General features: G+C 43.0%; 1 protein-coding gene across 1 annotated transcript in view; it reads right to left on the bottom strand.

The window, feature by feature from the left end:
- The window catches only part of LOC124613435, a 33,444-nt gene extending 24,208 nt beyond the window's left edge, over positions 1–9,236 (bottom strand). Inside the window, exon 1 of the mRNA XM_047142137.1 lies at positions 8,634–9,236. Coding sequence (XP_046998093.1) covers positions 8,634–9,236 — 603 coding nt within the window. The remainder of the gene's footprint in view (positions 1–8,633) is intronic.
- Positions 9,237–25,806: the final 16,570 nt, after the last annotated feature.

Below are 25,806 nucleotides of genomic sequence, written 5' to 3'. Positions count from 1 at the left end.
GGACAGCCATTATTTCCAAACTTAGCTAGTACTACATTTTCGTAACCTTGTTGTGGAGAAGGCGTCAGAAAATTTAAAAAAAATATATTTTACATAGACCTCAGGCATTTTGCAAGAGAAACATGTAAGCAGTTTTCTGGGAGTCCACACTGATCGAAAATACGTTTCTAGTCCAGCGAAATTTCATTTCTCATTTCAATGTGTGTACTCATTTCCTCTCTGCGCAGTTATTTGCGACATCCGATGCATTTACCAGATTGCTATATCGCGTCGCCTGCCACCAGAAAAAGATGTTTCTCCGTTACAATATTTACGCTCCTGTTGCAGTAGTTTTTCTCTTTCGGTGGGAGAAACGATTTTAGTAGAGCGTAGACCATCACTTGTACGTCATGGGAACTGAAATACTGGTTTACACGCTGATGAGCCAAAACGTTATGACCACTGCCATCCTCGAGATTGAATGTCGTCTGGTGGTGAGGTAAGGAAAGTACACAGGTGCAAACGAAAGGGGCAAGTAGACGGCAATGAAACAAGCAAATATTCCTAATAATTTTTTTGGAACTTTATGGTAAGGTCTTAAGGGATCAAACTACTGAGGTCATCGGTCCCTAAGTTTACACACCACTTAATCTAACATAAACTAACTTACGCTAAGAACAACACACAAACCCATGCCCGAGGGAGGACTCGAACCTCCGACTGGGGGAAGCCGCATGGGGCGTGACAAGGCGCCCTAGACCGCGCGGCTACCCCGCACGGCTATTCCTAATAAATATAGGCCCGGAAACCAATTGTTTCGACGACGTATTACGACTGACTACATGAACACCTTATAACAGAGTCTAGGAGCATCCAAACTGCACATATGCACTTGAGGACAAACACATTCCAACAATTGTTCTACATGGCCACTGTTCACATGAAAGCAGGATTCAGCAAGCATCTTTTCTCGCCGATGCTCGTACACATTCAGGCGTATTCCGAATGTGTTGCCAACCATTCACAATGTGTACCCGGAAATCACCGACACTGTCAATAGGACTGGAATATGCCAAAAGGTTTTAAATAGCCCCAGATAAAAAAAAGAAGGGGTACAAGTGGGGGGGAGGGGGGAGGACCTGGAACGCCACGGTGTTGGTGACCCAGGGCCACAGTACGTTGGGGTGGGAGACTTGCCTGCTATGTAAAGCAAGATTCGATCTGTGGCAGGTCTGACGACAGAACACAGTGCTGGTGCAGGCACAAGTACTCCGGTGCACACCATTCAGAGCATACTGCAGCAGACGATCCTACCTGTTCTCACACTCATCCAACAACATCGTCAATTATGACTGACATGGGCACAGGATAAGGAGATTGGACAGTGGATCAATATAAACGTGTCGCTTCGCCGTATGAATCAGGTTTTTTGTTACATTAGGACAATGGTCATGTCCGAGTACCGGGTACGCCGTCATCTGGACGAAAGCCTGCTCAACATGTACTGCGTCACGGAAGCAGGCCGATGGGGCAGTACAGGATGGCCAAAGTAAAACTGGCCCGGAAGATACTTCATGCACCTCAAGGTAGGCAACCAAACGCACATTTTCCACCCTGGGACCAGACGATGTTAAGTTGGGTTGCCTACCTTAAAGTGTATGAAATATCTTCCGGCTAGTTTTATTTTGGCCACCCTGTATTATGTTATGGGGGACAATTCACCTGGCCTTCCGGGGAACATGTGATAGTAATCTAAGGCACCATGAGAGCTGTGGTTTAAGTGAATTTTATTGCAGACCACCTGCACCCCATCAAGATTTACCGAGCGAGGTGGCGCAATGGTCAGCACATTGGACTCCCATTCGGGAGGACGGCGCTTCGAACCCGAGTCCGGCCGTCCCGATTTAGGTTTTCTGTGATTTGCTTAAATCGCTCCAGGCAAATACCGGGATGGTTCCTTTCAAAGGGCATGGCCGATATCCTTCCTCACCCTTGACACAATCAGAGCTTGTGCTCCTTCTCTAATGTCCTCGACGTTGACAGGACGTTAAACCCAATATTCCTTCCTTCCTTCCCTCCCGTCAAGACTGACGGCGATGGGATCTTCCAGCAGCATAACCGTTTTGTTAAAATGGCTCTGAGCGCTAGGGGACTTAACATCTGAGGTCATCAGTCCCCTAGAACTTAGAACTACTTAAACCTAACTAACCTAAGGACATACATGCCCGAGGCAGGATTCGAACCTGCGACCGTAGCGGTCGCGCGGTTCCAGAATGAAGCGCCTAGAACAGCTCGGCCACAGCAGCCCATATCCGTTTGCATCGCAAAATCTTGCTACAGTGGTTGGAGGAGCATGATAGTGAGCTCACCTTGAAGTCGTGACCATTCACCTGATCTGAACACAACAATACACATTTGTGATGTTACTGGGCGCCAGCTCCGTTGGTACAAACCATCGACACGTAATTTACGGGTATTGCGTGATACGGGCGTAGACGTCTGGGGTCACGTACCTCCAGAAAACTACCAATGCTGTAATGCGTTCCAAAGGTGGGCCAACACGCTACGAAACATTGATCATAATGGTTTGGCTCGTCACTATAACTCAAATCCATTTAAGCATAACGGAGTAATTTCAAGCAGTGGCGTCAGTACGGTGCACGCAAATACAGTGGTATCTAACAGTAATATAGAACTTTCAACAAACTATCAGACGAGCGTTCTTTGTATTTCTGCGTTAAATGTGGAATGCTGCTGATTCTTGTAGACCGTAAGGTATGTCGTCCATCATTAGCTTTCCTTACCTCTGTGTTTTTTACAACTATAAATTATTTCACGCGAAACACAACGAATGCTCTCGTTTTGCGAGAAAATGGTTTACGCGGCACCACAGCCAATTTTTTTAGGAGGCCGACGTAATGTGATTCGCACGGCAGAAAGTGAATACCTCCTTGTAGCAATGTTTGATACTGGGTTTGTAGGCGTACGATTCAAATAGTCCGACCGTCCTGATTATGATTTTCCATATCCTCTCTAAGTGGTAGGAAAACCCTTTCAAATTCTTCATGTGCTATGGTCTTGTTAATCATTGTCCAAGTCAGTTGCTGTCTTGCCGCCAATTGCTCTTAACGTTGACAGCTACCCACATTTAGATTTTCTGCGATTTATGTGGATAAGACCTGGTGGAAGCTTTCGTAATACATTCAGTAGTACCAGGGCAATAATTTCTGCACTATTACGAATGCTGAGCTACTTTCACGTCTCGAAAGACCTTGCTGTCGATGTAATGTGAAACATTGAAAGCAATCATTTTTTTTTGCGAAACTATGACTATGCCAGTACTTGAAACAAGATCTACGGAAACCTCTAAGAAACAAAAAAGGCAGACGGGCAAAGGAAAACGGAGACCATTCCGAGAGATGCTATTTACAAGTTTTTGGCAAAATTCCGTCACCAAAGAAACCGGAATAAAGGGAGTATTATACGGCCGTTAAAGTTTAAAATATGTGTAAACGATCTGGTGGACACCGTCGGAGACTCCACGAGGCTGCCTACGGGAAGGCTGCTATGCCAGACAACTAGGAGAATCGGTGATTGAAGCAAAGACTGGCAGTCGCTCCTCAACGAAAATAAATGTAAGATATTACTCATTAACAGGCGATTACTTTATTGGCGGCGACAAAACTGCGGAAACAACGGAAATCACATAACGTTCAGGAGTAACCGTCCGGAGCGACTTTAACTAGAACAATTACGTAAAACTAAATGTAGGAAAAGCAGATGCTAGGTTAAGATTCATTGCAAGAATTGTAATCAAATGTAATTCTTTTACGGAAGAACTGACTTACAGAGCAATTGTAACATCAATTTCTGAGTATTGTCCCTTACCAATCTGAGTTAATACAAGATATAAGACCAACGAAGAGCCTCACGTTTCGTCACTGGATCGTTTAGTTGAGCGATAGCGTTGCGAAGATGCTTAAGAGACTTCAGTGGCAGGCACTACAAGAGAGGCAAGTGTGTCACAGGGGGCCGGGCAGCACCATATTCCCTCCCCCCCCCTCCCCTCGGACATCTCGCGAAACGATAGAAACGTCAGTAGTCATATGACAGTCGTTCTTCCGAGAGGTCCTTTCCGGAATGGAAAAGGAAAGAGGGGGGAATATGGTAGTGCAGAAATACCTTCCGCCACATATCGTAAGCTGGCTTGCGGAATATAAATGTAGATCGGCTGTTCATGTGGGAATTTCGGCATCACATGAAGAGACGTTGAAGCAGCACGCCCGAGAACAGAAGGGCAAGTATCGCCGTACAGATGTAATGACACCCGCCGACCGCCTTGCATTTCGCAGCGACTTGCGAAACACAGACGCAAGTGTAAACGCCACTCTGTCCGATTTACGACAGACAGCTCTGCGAAGAGACCCTTACTTCACAACAGGCCAGGCTCCAACCGCAGGTACAGAACCACACACTGCCTTGCAGCGTCCCGGCATTATGCGCTAGATCTACACCTACATCTAGCCCTAATCTTTCTCACCATTGACTTTACCCGAAAATTATGATGAATGGTTCAAATGGCTCTAAGCACTATTGGGCTTAACATCTGAGGTCATCAGTCCCCTAAACTTAGAACTACTTAAACCTAACTAACCTAAGGACATCACACACATCCATGCCCGAGGCAGGATTCGAACCTGCGACCGTAGCAGCCGCGTGGTTCCGGATTGAAGCGCCTAGAACCGCTCGGCCACAGCGGCCGGCTATGATGAATGCATGCAACTGAATTTCGTAAGTGTGTGTCCGAAATATTGATTATCAACGTCACCTTTCTTCCAAAGATTCCTGTTAAACTTCTCTGAATATCTCGGTGACGTTTCCCAGGCGACTAAATCAGCTGGTTACAGTCCTACCAGAACTCTACGCGGGCAGATGGGTGGTAGGTGAAGTACACAAGACTTTTTGATGACCAGAATGAATTTTCACAGTGTAGTGTGAGCTGTTTGAAACTTCCTGCAAGGTTAAAGATTAGTGCCGGACCGGGACTCGAACCTGGGGCCTACACCTTTCGCGGGAAAGTTCTACACCGACTGAGTTACCGAAGATGCTGTGAGCGTGGCTGGAGTCGTGCTTGGACGCACAGTTTTATTCTGAGATGAAGATGAATTTTGCTGAGTTCCAGTGCATAAGAAAACACAATAGAAAACATGCAGGAGTACCATCGATGGGTATTTAATTAGTTAAGACACGAGTTTGAGGTCACTGTAACGATTTTTAGTATAATGACGAAAGACAGACACCATTTGGACACTTTTTGTGTTTATTCAGATTAGTAGTTTCCACCTTTATTACTTGCTCAGATTAGTAGTTTCCACCTTTGTTACCGGCCGTCTTCAGATCCATATATAACGAATCGCAGTTCGTCAGCATTGCGAGGATTCAGTTAAAACTCAAACTCTGAAAAAAAATTTAAATGAAACTTCATCCTGTGGTTGAATTGTGATTCGCAGTATTTAACTATGAATCTGAAGGTGACCTGTAACTATGGGCGTCGAGAAGAGGACTAACATTTACAGGAAGTGTTCAAAACTTCTTTTATCTTAAACGATCTATTTTTTAATCGCTCAGATTTTCGAGGTACAGTATATGGTACCTAAACAGTAAACATAATTTTTAATTTTATTAATATACAAGCTTTTAAATTCAGTGTTCTGAAATCTAGAAAATGTTTTGTTCCTATAACAATAATGTTGACATTAAAAGTTAGAAAACTGAATCAGAAAAACAGAAAGATTGAGAAAACCCTGTTTGACATCAACAAAAATAAATTCTATGGCTGTACAAGGAAGGGACAGAAAACTAATTGAGGAGTCTATTTTGGTAATGTTTTGTTCGCCTTCGCATACGCGTTGACTGCAGGACAACTCCAGAGAAAAAACATAACATCCTGTGAATAGCCTGATACTTAGTTAAGCCCAAGCTATGTAGTGTTTGCTAACGTTGCTGTATTTTCTGTTACGCTCGCTAGTGCTAAATCTGCGCTTCAGTAGAATCGCAGCTAATCATTTCTAGAGTCGTGTAATAAATAAAAAGACTGTTCCCACATTCCAGCAGAGAGGAAGTGGGCCCTCTTATCCTCCTTGCGGACGCCTATGCCTTTAACAAAGGTCGATGCCTGTTTTCTATTTAGAGATGTGTGCAGTTGAAGGCCGCGAAACAGGGGAAGTCTAGAAGAGGCGATTATCCAGCAGTGAATGAGAGACATGTTTGATAGAACTGGAACTTTCATACCATAACATTACGCAAGGTGCTATTATCAAATTAGAATTAAAACAATGAAAGTCCATATGACAACATTAGCTATTTATTGTAGTCCATTCAAAGATACGTGGCCAGTTTCACACCTTAATGATGCATTTCTGCATAAAAGAATTACAGTCTTTCTATAAGAAAATCATTGTAGGGACTTCCACACACACATTTTCTCAGCTTACGGATTTTATTTAGGATGCCACCATCGGTGTTTAAGTGCCTTTTAGTTTGATGACAACCGATAAGGGATTACTCACTTTCGCTTATAGTTAGACCTTGGAACACCGTAATTGTCATTAGGTATGAAGTGATTACTTGTAAGTAATGAATACGAAAACTAACGATCAACAGAGCACGTATTATTGCAATCGTAATGTAATATCTCTTTATATTCTACTAATTATCCCTGCACAATTCTAGGAGTGAACTACGTTTCCTACTTGACCATCTATATACTCGCAGAATCGATGCGCAAAGCAGTACAGTACTATTACTATTTCATGAGCGCATAATTACTCTTTGTACTATATTATCTCTGGTGTGTGTTGAGAGGAATTCTAGGATGTTCTCCGTGCCGAATAGCCGCATTGAATAATTGTAATTTTGCTATCGAGATTACTGGAAGAAAGAGATTGAAAATATATTGTATACTACTCAAGAAAATATATACTGAGCATTTACATCAAAGGTGTGTAAGGAATTTCATTATAAATGTATCTCTAATTGGAAATTTGCACGGAGGTGTCGTTTCGTTGGTAATCAGAAGGGAACTTCCGATGAATTGGTAACGAACCTGCTATTATTAGATCTAAGAGCTCCATTATTTCATCGGATAATCAAACTCTATCAAAGCAAACTTTCCGCTTGATCTGAGGTTTCGCGACTGACTACGCAAAGCGAGAAAACCAAGACATTTTATTTACACAGGATTGCAGATCGCTTAGAATCATCGAGACTGCGGACGCGGAGAGTCATCGTCCGATTATGATTAAACAAGTAAAGCTTAATTATAACTTTCTTGAGCGACTTTGATGACTGTGATATGGCTGCTAATGAATGAGATCATTAATAAAATACTAATAACTAACTTTCCTCCTCACCAGCAACCGGTATAAACACAATACTAATGAAAATTATAGTAATAAAAATGTTGTAAAGTTTATTTAACTCAACGGCGTTTGACAACACCTATAGAGAACAGCATTTGTGGTGAAAGTTTTTTAAAATATACTTTATGATTAACATTATACCAAGATTGTAGTTCTTTTGTACAGAAATGCACCTGAAGATGCACTTTAATGTACGAAACCGGTACTGGGTCTTTGAATGGACTGTAATAAACAGCTAATGCGGTCACATGGAGTTTCATTCATTTTAATTCTAATTTGATAATAACACCTTGTGTGATATTATAGTACAGTAGAGCGTCGATTATCCGAACGTCGGTCAACCGAACGACCGCTTAACCGAACTGTGTACTCGCTCGCACCTGTTACTCTCCCACCCTACCGTCCATCATCCCCCTCACTCCCAAACCAAGTTTCCCACAGTAGTCGCCGCACTGGGCCACCGCTGGCGGAGCAATGCTTCTAATGGGGCCTTCACAAAGCGCTGCTGACCGGCCACGCCGCCAGTCGCTGTGTTTCAACAATCAGCACACTTCTGTCGGCTTGGCACTGGCAGTAGAAGTAGCTGCAGTATCAAAGCTGTTCACAGCAACAGCTGCGCGCAGTTTGAAGGATTGCGCGCCCCCAAGAAGAGCGTCTCACGGTGCAAGCAGTCACCTTCTGTTCTTTGTTACGACCACTTGTGTGCTGCTGCGTGAAGAAGTGGACTTAACGATACAAAATGTTTAAATGTACACGTGTTGTCCTTTCTATGAGGGACAAGTACGAGATTATTAAAAGGTTAGAAGAAGGTGAATCTGCAACCACTTTGTCCAATGAGTACAAGGTGGGGAAGTCGACAATTACGGATTGTTCATGCAAAATGCGTATGTAATGTTTTTGTTAAATAAATTGTGTCACATACTACACATGTTCCTACTGAAGTTGCCGTTGTATGTTACTTTGTAATACTAAAAGTGATGCCTGTTTTTATGAATAAATCTACTGTGCAGTACTTCTTTTTGGCAAATAAACATGTACAGTTCGATTATCCGAACAAACCAGTTTTCCGAACACCCATGTCCCCCAATTACTTCGGATCATCGACGCTCTACTGTAGTAAGATTCCAGTTCCACCAGTCGTGTATTACTCGAGCTATGGTCGGCCCACCTACAGAGAAGTTAGTGAGACGGCCGATGACGGTGAGACCGGGACGTGTGAGAGGCGGTACTCACCATGGTCCTCATGTCTGCAGCGTTGCGTGCGTCCCGCGTCAAATGTCGTGCGTCGGTCGGTGGTGGCGTCGTGGCGTGAGGCGGCGCGCGGGCCTTATATACGCCAGGCAGTGGAGCGCCCCTCCGCGGCCGCCCCCCGCCTTCCCGCGGCTGGTGGCTGGTCTCCGGACACGCGCTGCGGTGGCCTCGCCTCCATAAAGCCTCAAGGCTGCTGCCGACCGGACAGCGGGCTGGCTCTGCCCTTACGCCGCACCACCGCCACGCAGCGTCCCCTGTCAGCCCCCGCCCATTATAACCGTGTTTCTTGCTCCTCGCCTCGCGTCCGTTGCGCCACAGCCTGCGCCGCCAGTAGCTGCCCAAAACACTCGGGCCCTCCGCCGGGAGAGGTGGCACCACGTATACGGCGCTGCAGCCGCGTTCGGGATTAGCTCGCTTCACTTTCTCACCCGAAAATACTTGGTAGAAAGAGTAAAAACTTCTTTCTTTCTTCGTTAGGCCATCGGTACTATAACTGCCCACGTCGTGTTGTGCCCAAGCCCCTACCACGCCGTAGCGGAGAAGCGAGGCAACTGTCCCCCAATTGAAGCAGCTGATCGCCGCCATTTGCAGGGATGGATCCTAGTACTGGGGTTGTGATTTGAAGTATACGAGACGCAGCAAGAGCAAATTGAAGCGCAAATTAAACACATGTTTGTTTAAAAAAATACTGAGTATTCGAGTCCATTTTAAAAGTATACTTAAATGAATGAAGTTTCCTAATTTCAGAAATACGTCTGCATAGAGACGCGAAATTTACGAATGTAAGGCTCATTCCTGACAAGGTGAAGCGAGTTTACGTCGAGCTATTTGCATTAGATCATTACACGAAACTTTTAAAGTAGCAGACAGTACGATTATTATTTAATTCACATAATTTTCGTGTCAGGTCCTGTTTGCTTTTTGCCGATTACTGTGTACATTTTGCGCGCTTTCTTTTGTTTAGCACAGTATTGTCTACACTCGAATACTGGTATGATTAATTGTAATAATCCATATCACTTTAAATACCGTAGAAATTTCATTCGCACATTAGTTTTAACACTGATAGCACTTCTGAAAGTGGTTGAGTTTGTAACATTTGATCAAATATTTGACCATTTACGAAGTATAAACATCACCTGACAACACATGTTACGTATCTAAACGCAGTTATTCGACCTACCTCTGATTCATACTTAATATATATTTGATTAAAAATCTAAATATCTATCATGTGCCTAGTTCTTCATTCAGTTCGACATAGTACACTGTTAGTATTTTTAGTAATTTATATGAAAATACAATATAAGTACCTGACATGCAACAAAGTACCTTTGTCTGTAATCTAACACAGCAACTTTTTCCCTATGTAGCTTGCAATTTTTGTAGCAGAAAGTTTATTAGACACAGTATAAGGTGTAAGTAAATATAGACATCAGGTTAGGCTATAGAACAATCTGCTGTCACCTATATTTAGTATTTGCATTAATTGGCTTTGCAAACACTATACCTTATTCAAATGAGTTGGAAATCCAAGTACTGTCGGTACAGCATCGTCCTTCAGTTGACGTCTATTTACATAATTTTCCATGTTGTAAGAGCTCCGAGCAGATGTAATTTCGATGTTTTGCTCACGCGCTGCCTGCGATATGTAAGGCATAAGAGAATATCAGACCAGAGAGCAGTGCTGACTGCAGGAGGAACTGTGTAGCTGTAGCAGTAAGTTGTTGCTAGCGAGCAGTCTGGTCTGGTGTATCGTGTTGGCTGGGCCGGTCGCGGTGCAGCGATGCCGGAGCCTGAGTATTATTGTATAAGGTAAAAAGCAGCCTCGCGCATATGTAGTATTGTTATCTCAAGTCCCATGTAAATGTTTTAAAAATCTCCTAATAATAATCTTTCTCATAAAAAGTAATTTTTAACAACCATTCATTTCAATTTAAAGAATTTACTAATTTCTCCAATCCATGATCATCCCGATTATTGCAAAAGAAAAATCAGTTGTTTCCTTTCATAAATGACAAATCTATCGGCCAGCATTGCACACGGCTGTGCCAGAAAAATTTATTGTAAGAGCAGATATATATGCGTTATCCGGCGACTTCATTGAGGTAAGAATTTTTCTTTTTTTATTCAGAATGATCTTTCAGGGCCATGACGCAGCACTGCTGACGTCCAAAAGTTACCAGGCTAAATTCACAGTCAATTATTGAAAAAGTTATAAGTGAGCGACAATTTAATTGAGAGGTTAGTTACATTGTATTATTACCAGGTTACTGAATTTATTTTTTTTGTTGGGACGTTACACTGAATGTGAACGACATAATTATAATTTTTACTGTTGAGAAGTTTAGGAATTTTTCTGTTTTGAGGTTACACTAAAATGTGAATATTATTCATATATATTATATTATTTTTATTTTGTGGGGAAGTTACAATGTAACAATTCTCTTCAAAATGAAGAGAGCACAGCAAATGATTTGGTGTCGGTTGGAAGTTCTCTCTCCGAGTAGCAACAATCCATTTCCGATTTAGAGAATCATTTGTAAGGGGAAATCTAAACAAAAACAAACGCTCATGATGTATTATTTCTCCATGAAAATACTATATACAAGTAATACAAAGTAACAAACAACCAGAAATGACTGACCTGTGAAATGTAACATTGTTTCCGTCTTCGTCTTTGCTTCCATTCTTCCTGTTACAATTAAAAGCAGCACACGAACGAACCATGTTTACGCACTGTTTCCCTGCAAATGGCGGCTTCTATCACGTCCAATGTGAGGACGCGACACTAGCGCCAATGCGCGGTCTAGTTTTTATTTAGTAAGTCTATGGTTGTGCCAATTCCACTGTAGCTTGAATGGATTTTTAAGTTTGTTTTATGTGCCCGACTTCTAATTTCACCACACAAGTCTCCAGGGTTGGGCAGTTATTGCCCTATGACGACACGCAATGCAGTTTGTTAAAGCGGAGTTCGCCGTTATTAATTATGTTTTTAGATTTAATTTTATTACTCGTACAGAGACTCAACACTCCTTTGTTTAACAGCGCGTCGTCAAAATATGTACTACTACTACTACTACTACTACGTGATCAGGCCCAGTGGACCGCACGCATCTACAAGATTCCTCCTCCACTGCATTCTGTCCATTGCTGCTATCCGCCATTCGTCCACATCTATTGACACTTGGTTTAAATCTTCATGGAGTCCATCCCTCCAACGCTTCTTGGGTCTCCCTGGCGGTCTCTTTCCTGTAGGTGTGAAATCCAGGAGCTTCCGAGGCCATCTGTGATCCTCCATCTGGGCCACATGGCCGGCCCACTGCATTCGTTTTGCTTTGACAGTTCCTGCTATGTTGGGCTGCTGGTATAGTTCCTCAAGCTCTTAGTTGTATCTGATCCTCCATTCCCCTGTATCTGCATCCAGAACCGGACCGAAGATCTTCCGAAGCACTTTTCTCTCAAAAACAAGGAGCTTATGGAAGTCCTGTTTCCGGATATTCCATGTCTCACAGCCATATAGAACAACAGGCTGGATCAGGGTTTTGTACAGTCGAATCATGAACTGTCTGGAGAGAGATTTGGACCGAAGCAGTTGTGCTAGGCTGTGGTAAGATCGGTTTGCTGCTTGTATTCTGGCATTGATCTCTGCTTTACATGACGAGTTCTCAGTGTAAAGTGCCCCTAGGTATTTGAATTGTTGCACTCTCTTGTCGGAATGGTCCCCAACCTGCAGTGATTGTAGATGATCAGCAGTCTGACAATGACCACGCGTCATAACGAGGTACTCTGTCTTGGCTTCGTTTCTGTCAATATAAGTATGAAATGCTAATGTCTTTGCAATACATAATGTCGACTATTGAGTTAAAGTTCGCACCTATTTTGCCATTTTAGAGAAGAGAAACTTTAAGCGCTTCTGCTTCTATAGTCTCAGTATCAAATGTTCACTAATTTCGATTTACTTCCTATCTCAGTTCAGTATTTAACACAAATTATATATCAATATCATTTCAGAGATATTACGTCGGTTCCACACTAACGGAATAACACGTAACTGTCATTTAACATCACTTTTATTAATAATCCTTTTTCTTATGACGCAAATGTTAATGAATGATCACTATCTAGGAGGAAAGAGGAATTGATCCTAATCATGAGACAATAGCTTTTAATGAGCCGGCAATCGTTAATTAAATAAAAAGTCACGTTCAAGGATGATATGCGAACAGTTTTCGTTACGTCCGTTTTCACGCATCTGTCAAATCTAATCCTATCGCCCACAATTCAAATTAACACTGACGTTAACCCCTTTTGTCGGAACATCGAATCGTAACTATTATGTGAAAGTTTATTCTAGTCCCCGAATTAATTCCTTTCAGATACGCGCACTACCGAACAGCAGAACGGAACACAAACGATTTGTTTTAACAACCGAACAACGCAATGACGTTACATTACGACAATGTCCGCCCAATGAACATGTCTTTGGCTTTATCTTTTGCACTCTGCTTAATTAAATTATTCCTAATTACAATTTATTTGGCTATTTAACGAAAACATCTAACAAAAAATAAAATAAATTTATCCCAACGTAAAACATAGTACACCCGACGATTTAGGTAACGTTGACGTGGCGCTCTACGAGTTTTGTTACGTCACTTCCTGCCATTTCACGTTGAGGAGCTATTTCATCACGTGAACCACAAAATCTACATCTACATGGATACTCTGCATATCACATTTAAGTGCCTGGCAGAGAGTTCGTCGAACCACCTTCACAATAATCTTCTATTATTGCAATCTCGTAAAAACGAACACCTATATCTTTCCGTGCGAGCTCTGATTTCCCTTATTTTATTATGGTGAACGTTTCTCCCCATGTAGGTCGGTGTCAACAAAATGTTTTCGCATTCAGAGGAGAAAGTTGGTGATTGAAATTTCGTGAGAGGATTCCGCCAAAACGAAAAACGCATTTGTTTTAATGATGTCCACCCCAAATCCTGTTTCATTACAATGACACTGTCTCCTCTATTTCGTGATAATACAAAAAGTGCTGCCCTTCTTTGAACTTTCTCGATGTACTCCGTCAATCGTATCTGGTGAGGATTCCACATTGCGCAGCAGTATTCTAAAAGAGGACGGTCAAGCGTAGTGTGGCAGTCTCCTTAGAAGATCTGTTACATTTTCTAAGTCTCCTGTCAATAAAAAGCAGTCTTGGTTAGCCTTCTTCACAACGTTTTCTATGTGTTCCCCTGAATTTAAGTTGTTCGTAGTTGTAATACCTAGGTATTTAGTTCAATTTACAACCTTTAGATTTGAGTGATTTATCGTGTAGCCGAAGCTTAACGGATTCCTTTTAGCACTCATGTGCTGATGTGGATGCCGCACACTTTTCCTTATTTAGGGTAAACTGCCATTTTACGCACCATACAGATATCTTTTCTAAATCGTTTTGCAATTTCCTTTGATCTTCTGATGAATTTAATAGTCGATAAACGACAGCGTCATCTGCAATCAACCTAACACGGCTGCTCAGATTGTCTCCCAAATCGTTTATATAGATAAGGAACAGCAAAGGGCCTATAACACTATCTTGGGGAACACCAGAAATCACTTCTGTTTTACTCGGCGACCTTCCGTCAATTACTTCGCACTGTGACCTCTCTGACAGGAAATCACTAATTCAGTCACATAACTGAGACTACATCTACATGTAAATACATACTCCGCAATCCACCATACGGTGCGTGGCGGAGGGTACCTCATACCACAACTAGCATCTTCTCTCCCTGTTCCACTCCCAAACGGAACGAGGGAAAAATGACTGCCTATATGCCTCTGTACGAGCCCTAATCTCTCTTATCTTATCTTTGTAGTCTTTCCGCGAAATGTAAGTTGGCGGCAGTAAAATTGTACTGCAGTCAGCCTCAAATGATGGTTCTCTAAATTTCCTCAGTAGCGATTCACGAAAAGAACGCCTCCTTTCCTCTAGAGATTCCCACCCGAGTTCCTGAAGCATTTCCGTAACACTCGCGTGATGATCAAACCTACCAGTAACAAATCTAGCAGTACGCCTCTGAATTGCTTCTATGTCCTCCCTCAATCCGACCTGATAGGGATCCCAAACGCTCGAGCAGTACTCAAGAATAGGTCGTATTAGTGTTTTATAAGCGGTCTCCTTTACAAATGAACCACATCTTCCCAAAATTCTACCAATGAACCGAAGACGACTATCCGCCTTCCCCACAACTGCCATTACATGCTTGTCCCACTTCATATCGCTCTGCAATGTTATGTCCAAATATTTAAACGACGTGACTGTGTCAAGCGCTACACAACTAATGGAGTATTCAAACATTACAGGATTCTTTTTCCTATTCATCTGCATTAATTTACATTTATCTATATTTAGAGTTAGCTGTCATTCTTTACACCAATCACAAATCCTGTCCAAGTCATCTTGTATCCTCCTACAGTCACTCAACGACGACACCTTCCCGTACACCACAGCATCATCAGCAAACAGCCCCAAATTGCTATCCACCCTATCCAAAAGATCATTTATGTAGATAGAAAACAACAGCGGACGTACCACACTTCCCTGGGGCACTCCAGATGATACCCTCACCTCTGATGAACACTCACCATCGAGGACAACGTACTTAAGAAGTCTTCGAGCCACTCACATACTTGGGAACCAATCCCATATACTCGTACCTTAGTTAGAAGTCTGCAGTGGGACACCGAGTCAAACGCTTTCCGGAAGTCAAGATCTCTATTATTACACTCTCGTACAGCGCGCGGTAAAAGCGAGCACCTATAGCTTTCAGTGCGAGCTCTGATTTCCCTTATTTTATTATGGTGATCGTTTCTCCCCATGTAGATCAGTGTCAACAAAATGTTTTCGCATTCAGAGGAGAAAGTTGGTGATTGAAATTTCGTGAGAAGATTCCTCCGCAACGAAAAACGGCTTTATTTTAATGATGTCCAGCCCAAATCCTGTTTCATGACAATGACACTTTCTCCTCTATTTCGTGATAATACAAAATAGTGCTGCCGTTCTTTGAACTTTCTCGATGTACTCCGTCAATCGTATCCGGTAAGGATCCCACACCGCGCAGCAGTATTCTAAAAGAGAAGGGACAAGCATAGTGTAGGCAGTCTCCTTAGTAGATCTGTTACATTCTCGCAGTTTTTGGTTAGCTAAAATGGCTCTGACCACTATAGGACTTAACATCTGAGGTCATCAGTCCCCTAGAAATTATAACTACTTAAACTTAACTAACCTAAGGACAATACACACATCCATGCTCGAGGCAGGATTCGAACCTGCGACCGTATCGGTCAAGCGGTTCCAGACTGAAGCGCCTAGAACCGCGCGGCCACAGCGGCAGGCTTTTGGTTAGCCTTCGCCACAATGTTTTCTATGTGTTCCTCCTAATTTAAATCGTTCGTAATGTAATACCTGGGTATTTAGTTCAATTTACAGCCTTTAGATCTGACTGATTTATCGTATAACCGAAGTTTAACGGATTCCTTTTAGCACTCATTTGGATGACCTCACACTTTTCGTTATTTAGGGTAAACTGCCAATTTTCGCACCATACAGATATCTTCTCTAAATTGTTTTCAATTTGCTTTGATATTCCGATGAATTTAACACTCGATAAACGACAGCGTCATCTGCAAACAACCTAACACGGCTACTCAGATTGTCTGTGAAATCGGTTATATAGATAAGGAACAGCAAAGGGCCTATAACACTATCTTGAGGAGTGCTCAGAGCCATTTGAACCATTTTTCATGCGAGTAAAAAGCTAGTTGTATTTCATAAGTGCGACGTTTTCTAAATCCATGTTGACTGTGTGTCAATATAAAGTTCTCTTCGAGGTAATTCGTAACGTTCGAACACAATATATCTTCCAAAATCCTGCTGCATACCGACGTTAATGATATGGGCTTTTAATTTAGTGGACTACTCCTACTACCTTTCTTGCATATTGATGTGACCTGTGCACCTTTCCAGTCTTTGGGTAAGAACGGTTGTATATGATTGTTAAGTATGGAGCTACTGCATCAGCATAGTCTGAAAGGAACCTAATTGTGTACTGTCTGGACCAGAAGACTTGCTTTTATCAAGTGATCTAAGTTGATTCACTACTCCGCGGATATCTACTTCTATGTTACTCATGTTGGCAGCTGCTCTTGATTCGAATTCTGGAATATTTACTTCGTCTTCTTTGGTGAAGGAATTTCGGTAGGTTGTGTTTAGTATGCTTTGGCAGCACTGTCTTCAATAGTATCTCAATTGCTATCGCACAGAGAAGGCATTGATTATGTTTTTCCGCTAGCATACTTCACATACGACCAGAATCTCTTTGGATTTTCTGCCACATTTCGAGACAAAGTTTCGTTGTCGTAACTATTACATGCACCTGCAATATTTCGGCAACGTGTTCGCAGAGTAGAACCAACTGGAAGTAAGAACCCTCCCCATGTCACAACGAGAAAGCAAGACTTTGTAGCCATTTTGACTATTTTTCGACCGTGACTGTCTCAAGAAATATGTAAAGGTTTTTTTAAATTACCTCTACCAGTCACAAAATTTGTCAACTATTGCATTACGTATTTATTTAGCTACATGTTACGGGGATTAAAACTCATCTAGAGGCTAAATGGCATTATAAAAACAACTTTACAATAAGGTCAGTTACCAAGAGAGCCACGGAAATGGATACACCGCAACACATCAAAACGAGATGCCACGCCAGAAGAACGAAGTGAGTGACAGTTACACAAAATTTTCGTGCAAACATCAGTCCAGCTTCCGAAGTGACATCGCCTCTTACTAAGTTTTCTCTTTTTCCACAGGTTGACCACAGCAATTATGCAAAGACTATGTAAAATCAGTATGACCTTATTGTAAAGTTGTTTTTGTAATGCCATTTAGCCTGAAGATGAGGTTTAACCCTCGTAACATGTTGCTAAATAACTAAGTAATACAATAGTTGACAAAGTTTGTGACTGGTAGCGGTAATTTAAAAAAAAACCTTTACAGAAAGCAAGACGTGATACTGTATTTGCCATGTTCAGTAGGAGCCCATATTCAGTGGGCTTTATGTTATGCGTTACACACAACAAATTTATGACGTTTCTAACAGGGGATACTCCACATCACACACACTCTCAGATTTAGTGGTAAGATGGCCCAGTGGATACCCAATCAAAAACAACACAAATCAAGCACGAAAACAGGAAGAAGGTACACTGAACTGTAAAAAAAAATCTAGAAAAACAGAAGCAGTGAACAGTCCGAACTTAAAATGTGCAACATCGACGGAGAAACGAGAATCGCAGGGTCGTGGCTGTGTGTTCTCGGTGTTGGACTGCAAAGGGGGAGGTCTGTGTTCAGACCTCTCTCCCGTCTCTCTTTCTCTCTTCTTTCTTTCACAAAATTATGAACTGTCCGTCCAATCATTGACGTGTCTGCTCAGATTTGTGCCTGTGTCGTGGTGTAACATGCGCTTGCAACAGCGAGGTGTAAGGAAGGGACCTCCAGACGTGCTGGAGGTCCCTTTGTTAAGGCTCGTGTTCCGTTTTGGGATTTTGACACTTGAATTTCTTTGTTGCTACAGAGTTCACACCCATTTATTTGTTGTTTGCATTTCTGTGGGAGATCTATGCGACATCACGCCTGCTCCCACTATTCATCACATTTACTTGCGCCGGTAATGTGTTCTTAGCATACGACTCACATTCTATAACCGATGTAAAGCACGACAATTTACAGCAATACAAAAGAAGGGCAGACACGCCATGACCGGATGGACAGTTCATAATTTTGTGAAAAAAAGAGGCACGAGGGAGTTTTGAAGATTGACCTTCCCCGTCGCAATCCAACACCATGGCTACACAACGACGACTACATACTTCTTGCGATTCGTTCGATCTGGTATATCTTGAGGTCCATGGCGAGGTCCATCTTTGCAACCACGACACCATGCAGCGCGGTAGAGATGGGCCCAACAACATGCCGAATGGAACGCTCAGGATTGGCATCACGTTCTCTTCACCGATGAGTGTCGCATATGCCTTCAACCAGACAATCGTCGGAGACGTGTTTAGAGGCAACCCGGTCAGGCTGAACGCCTTAGACACACTGTCCAGCGAGTGCAGCAAGGTGGAGGTTCCCTGCTGTTTAGGGGTGGCATTATGTGGGGCCGTCGTACGCCGCTGGTGGTGAATGGAAGGCGCCGTAACGGCTGTACGATACGTGAATGCCATCCTCCGACCGATAGTGCAACGATTTCGGCAGCATATTGGCGAGGCATTCGTCTTCATGGACGACAATTCGCGCCCCTATCGTGCACATCTTGTGAATGACTTTCTTCAGGATAACTACATCGCTCGACTAGAGTGGCCAGCATGTTCTCCAAACATGAACCCTATCGAACATGCCTGGGCTGTTTATGGACGACGTGACCCACCATCCACTCTGAGAGATCTACGCCGAATCACCGTTGAAGAGTGGTATAATCTGGACCAACAGTGCCTTGATGAACTTGTGAATACGAAATGCAATATGTGGTTTTCATGAGCAATAAAAAGGGCGGAAATGATATTTATGTTGATCTCTATTCCAATTTTATGTACAGGTTCCGGAACACTCGGAACCGAGGTGATGCAAAACTTTTTTTGATGCGTGTGTCTAATGAGACCGTAAATTTTTCCGAGAATTTTTCACTCTTCCTGTCCAGTCTCCTCAATTTTTTTTAACAGCTTCGTGGACTTGTAAATTCTCAGACACACAGGGTGTAGCGGATATAAGTGCAGATATTTATTGTATGTGTTACCTTAATAAATATACGCATTAGTATATTGGTTGTTTTTCTCTGCGTCAAACAGGCTTCCCACACAAGTGACATAATGTACTACCTGATATTTCCTGCATGGTCCTAACTGCATCACTAAGTGGACTACGCCTCTCAGTATATGCTAACCGTTCTGCGTTCATGCGTCCACACTTCTACACTTGGCTTGCTGCCCAGGGGAACATAGGTATTACTGGCTTGCTCTTATCACAAGTACTTAGAGGTACTAACGAACCTAAAATACACGACTTGTAAGAGCTATAATCATTAATTTCCAAATGACATAAATACTGATTTAATGTTCTTCAGTGACCAATAGCAACATCTGTACCTATATCTGTTACACCCAGCATAATTCTTCAGGCAAAACAACTGTCTTGCAATGCTGAAGTTTCGCATTTCGGTATATCACTTCTTTACTGCAGTCATTCCGTATTATACTATACTTTCTTGAGTTTGGTGCTTCTTTTTAATTAGCTTCACTGTCTAGTCGATACGGTGGTACGATTTCTCCGAGATATTTTAAAGCTTTCGTTAGTAGTGGATATCTTCTAATATTTCGATATAAGTTTTTCATTAAATTAATCTCCTCATATGATATTTGAAGACCTATCTTTCATACTGTCTCGTGTAACTTCTCTATGGCACGCTTTGTTTCTGCACTTCGCTTGGTGAAGATAGCTAGATCGTCAGCAAATGCTAAGCACTTTAGTTCGATTATCTAGCCTGAAGACACGATGTTTATACTCTGATTTCTTCCCCTCACTCTGATGACTTCATCCGCTATGTTTAACAGAAGGGGGAATGGCCGTCTCGTTGTCGAACTCCTGTATGTACGTCAAAGAGGCTCAGATATTTCACGAAGAAACCTCACTTGCGATGTTACGTCTGTGAGAGCCTGGCAAATTAGTGCTCTAGTTATCCTACCTCGAGCTCCGGCGATCTTGCCCGCCAGGGTAGGCGTTTGACAGACACGAAGATAAGCAGCAGATGACATCCAAAGGGTTCCTGCTATGAAAAGAAATGGCACCCCAGACCATCACCCTGATTGTTGGGCCATATGGTGGGCAACAGTCAGGATGCTATCCCACCGCTGTCTGAGCCGCCTCCAGACACGTATTGGGCCTGGAAACTGATTGATGGGTAGAACATTCAGTGATGAGACCCCCTTTCGAAGCGAGCCCTGATGACCAGCAAAGACGTGTCTCTGGAGATGCTCCGGACAACAGTATGATACCAACCTGACGTTCACCCACCGTACCGCCCGACAGCTAGGAATGATGGTCTAGGGTACCATTTCTTTTCATAGTAAGAGCCCTCTGGTTGTCATCGGCGGCACCCTTACAGCACATCAGTACGTCGGTATTCTACGCCCCCTTTTGTTGCCCTTCATGGCAAGCCATCCTGGGATTACTGTTCAACAATATAATGCCCATTAGCACACTGCGAGAGTTTGTACTGCTTGTCTTCGTCCCTGTTAAACCCTACGTTGGTCAGGAAAGTTGCCGCATCTCTCTCCAACTGAGAACGCTTGGAGCATAATGGGCAGGCCCCTCCAACCAGATTGGGATTCTGACGATCTAACGCGCCAACTGGACAGAATTTGGCGCGATATCCCTCAGAAGGACATCCAATAGCTCTGTCAACCACTGCCAAGCCGAATAACTGCTTGCATAAGGGCCAGAGGTGGACTACCGCGTTATTGACTTGCTCGGTTTGTGAAGCTCTTTCTTATTGAATAAATCATCCAATTTTTCTGTAATTGTTATCAGCAGGTTATCCGTACATCTACATCGCATCCTTATTGGTGCGTTTATTGTTTTTTGTTGCGCTAGAGTGACAGAAAGTAAGTATTCTCTTTTTATTGTTTTAACGTCTACCCAACTTTATAGACTAAAACGACATAGCCGTCATTGAAAAAAACGAGGAGAAACAGAAAAGAAGTTTTTGAAAGAGATGTTGTTGTTTTCGGTGGTGATGGTGGTGTTCAGTTCCAAGGTTGTATCAGATATGTAGTTTAATATCCATAATTGTATTATAGCATTATATCGACAATGTAGAACAGGGGTTTTCAAACTGTGGGTTGCAGCTTTGGTGGGTATCAACATGAAATATAGATCGCGAATAACGTGGACAAAAGTATGGGAGTCGCAATTTCCAATCTGGTGCTGACACTGATGACGAAGAAGCAAGCTCGTCCTTTCCATTGATTTCGTTGTAAGAAGAAGATGTATTGACATTTAATGTTGATTAAAAAGTGTTATGTCAACAGTTAATAAAGAAGTAACTACTCACATTCATTTTTTCCTAGCGTTAAGTTTTTTTACCCCACACTCCGAGTCAAATGTTATGTGCGAGAGGAATCGCAGGTTTTTTTTTTCTTCAGCCAACGGAGCCGTGGATCCAAAAAAGTTTGACAACCACTGATATAGGACGTAACTTGCTGTGTCAACAATGCAGAAATACACGGTAGCAAGTAGTGCTGCGCGCTAGCATCATTTCTAACTGAGCTCTCTTGTGTGAACTTCCACCGACTGTTGTCTTGGCTTGGCATGCTCTTATTTTAATGTAGAATCGCTTAGTGCCTCTTTTGTTAATCAACTGAAGAGTCTCGCAAATTCAGGTGATAGATACTACAGATCATCTTGATGTGGCACCCTCCGAAAGAGGCCCACGCGTCTGGAAGAAGAAGAAGGGATCTTACAGCTCGTTTGACGCAGCTCCCCGCACTAGTCTAACTTGTGCTATCCTCTACACTCTGCATAATTAATGCAACATAATCCGTTTTAATTGCTTGCTGCATTCATATCGTAGTCTCCCTCTGGGTTTTTTTACCTCCCATTACCAAACTGAAAAACCTTTGATGCCTCGAGTTCAATCAACCGATCCCTTCTTTTAATCAAGTTGTCATAATCTTTTTTTCCTCAGTTCGATTCAGTACCTCTTCATTACTTATACGATCTACCTATTTAATCTTCAGCATTCTTTTGTAGCATCACATTTCAAAAACTTCTGTTTTTATATGAACTGTTTATCGTCCCCTATCATTGCCGTACTACGATACACTCCATGCTCATACAGTTGAATATGACTTCCTAACACTTATATCTCTAGCTGTTTCCGGCCACGCATTGCTTTGGCTCACTTTGGTTAAATGGAAAAGAAAGAAAAGAGAAAGCACACGTTTGTGATATGTATGGGAATTGGATACAGGTCCTTATCACCATCTCCCTCCTGTCTCTGTCAGTCCCATTCACCCCCTTTCTTCCACCTCTCTCTGTCTACCATCTCCTTACCCTCTCTTCCCATCTTCTCCTCCTCCTCTCTCCCCAACTCGTTTTTCCGCTCTCTCTCCCCCTCTCCGTCCATCACCTCTTCACCCCTTCCTCTGTCCAACTTCTCCTCCCACCCTCCTCTCTCTCTCCATCACCTACTCCCCGTTCTCTCTTCCTCTCTCTCTAGCCATTACTTCCTCTCCCATTTCTACGTCCACCTTCTCCTCCCTCATCTATCTCCTTTCCGGTCTCTATATCGATTTCCTCCCACCCCTCTGTCAATCTTCTCTCCTTCCTCTCTCTGATCTTGAGCCTTGTTTACTGTTATTGCAAATTCAGATTTTGTAGTAGTGTTCTAATCATAAGGGGTGTGAGCCGTAAATACAACTTTCCTGTTTGCTAACAACGTTCCCCTATTATATATTTCACACATATATTTAACTTATATGTGTCTAAACGTTTATTAGAGTAACGTGTAAAAATTTTAAGTAAATCGGTCGAGTATCTTTGGAGGTTTTTTGGTTACAATGTTGCCCCTTTACATATTAATATGTACTCATATATAAAAATATTTATGGCCTATGTCTGCCTGAATGTTCATTAGAGTATTGAGTAAAACTTGGAACTAAATCAGTCAAGAAGTTTTCGAGATTTTTGTTAATAATGATTCCTCTTTACACATTACATATTTATTTATATATTACCTTGATTAAAAATAGGTATATAAAAACATGTGTGTGTTCGTGTACAACGTTGTGCCATAATTTAGAGGCGATCGGCGAAGAACTTTCGGAGATTTAAGGTTTTGAACAAACGAACATTTACATAGTTATATAGATTTCCCCTACAATTATTATATATACATTTATATAAGTGGCAATATAAAGTAGCTATATAAAAACATGCACATTTTCTAATGCAACGTTGTGTCAAAATTTCAAAGTAATCGTTGAATGAAATGAAATGATATGATCGTATGACATTGCCGGCCGGGAGGCCCATCCGGGGAAGTTCGGCCGCCGAGTGTGAGTTTTATTACAGTCGACCCCATATTGGCCGACTCGCGTGCCGGTGATGAGGATGAAATGATGATGAGGACAACACAACACCCAGTCCACGAGCGGAGAAAATCTCCGGTCGGGAATCAAATGGCTCTGAGCACTATGCTACTTAACTTCTGAGGTCATCAGTCCCCTAGGACTTAGAACTACTTAAACCTAACTAACCTAAGGACATCACACACATCCATGCCCGAGGCAGGATTCGAACCTGCGACCGTAGCGGTCGCTCGGTTCCAGACTGTAGCGCCTAGAACCGCACGGCCACTCCGGCCGGCTCCGGTCGGGAACGAACCCGGGCACGCTGCATGGTAGGAAAGCATGTTACCACTCAGCTAAGCAGGCGAACAATCGTTGAATAACTTTCGGAGATTTAAGATTTTGAACAAACGAACATTTACATTTTTCTTTATATACATTTACATTTTTATGATATACATGTAAATGTTCGTTCTGTTCCTCACTAATTTTGACGCAGTGTTGCACTGAAGTACGTGTATGTTTTCATATACATACTGGAGCGCCATACGATATATATACACACACATCAAAAAAAGTTTTGTACCACCTCGGTTCCGAGAGTTCCGGAACCTGTACAGAAAATTGGAACAGAGATCAACATAAACATCATTTCCGCCCTTTTATTGCTCATGAAAACCACACACTGCATGTTGTACCACCATAAGTGGTGGTCCAGATTGCTGTACACACCGGTACCTCTAATACCCAGTAGCACGTCTTGCATTGCCTGCCTGTAGTCGTCGTGGCATACTATCCACAAGTTGCTCCAAGATTGTCCCACTCCTCAACGGCGATTCGGGGTAGATACCTCAGAGTGGTTGGTGAGTCCATAAACAGCCCTTTTCAGTCTATCCCAGGCATGTTCGATAGGGTTCATATCTGGAGAACAAGCTAGCCACTGTAGTCGAGCGATGGCGTTATCCTGAAGAAAGACATTCACAAGACGTGCACGATGGGGGCACAAATTGTCGCCCATGAAGACGAATGCCTCGCCAATATGCTGTCGATATGGTTGCACTATCGGTCGGAGGATGGCATTTACGTATCGTACAGCCGTTCGACGCCTTCCATGACCACCAGCGGCGTACATCAGCCCCACATAATGCCACCCCTAAACAGCAGGGAACCTCCACCTTGCTGCACTCGCTGGACAGTGTGTCTAAGGCGTTCAACCTGACCGGGTTGCCTCCAAACACGTCTCCGGCGATTGTGAGGTTGAAGGCATATGCGACACTTATCGGTGAAGAGAACATGATGCCAATCCTGAGCGGTCCATTCGGCATGTTGTTGAGCCAATCTGTACCGCGAGGCATGGTGTCGTGGTTGCAAAGATGGACCTCGCCATGGACGTTGGGAGTGAAGTTGCGCGTCTTGCAGCCTACTGCGCACAGTTTGAGTCGTAGCACGACGTCCTGTGGCTGCACGAAAAGCGCTATTCAACACGGTGGTGCTGCCGTCAGGGTTCCTCCGAGCCATTATACGTAGGTAGCGGTCATCTACTGCGGTAGTAGCCCTTGGGTGGACTGAGCGAGGCATGTCATCAACAATTCCTGCCTCTCTGTGTCTCCTCCATGTCCGAACAACATCGCTTTGGTTCACCCCGGGACGCCTGGATACTTCCCTTGCCGAGAGCCCTTCCTGGCACAAGTAACACTGCGGACACGATCGAACCGCGGTATTGACCGTCTAGGTATAGTTGAACTACAGACAATATGAGCCGTGCACCTCTTTCCTGGTGGAATGACTGGAACTGGCCGGCTGTCGGACCCCGTCCGTCTATTAGACTCTGCTCATGTATGGTTGTTTACATCTTTGGGAGGGTTTAGCGACGTCTCTGAACAGTCAAAGGGACTGTGTCTGTGATACAATATCCACAGTCAACGTCTATCTTCAGGAGTTCTGGGGACTGGTGAGATGCAAAACTTTTTTG

The sequence above is a fragment of the Schistocerca americana genome, chromosome 4 (assembly GCF_021461395.2).
Source record: "Schistocerca americana isolate TAMUIC-IGC-003095 chromosome 4, iqSchAmer2.1, whole genome shotgun sequence".
In the NCBI taxonomy this organism is placed as follows: domain Eukaryota; kingdom Metazoa; phylum Arthropoda; class Insecta; order Orthoptera; family Acrididae; genus Schistocerca; species Schistocerca americana.
Note: the sequence above shows the minus strand (reverse complement) of the source record. Positions and strands in the feature narration are given on the sequence as shown.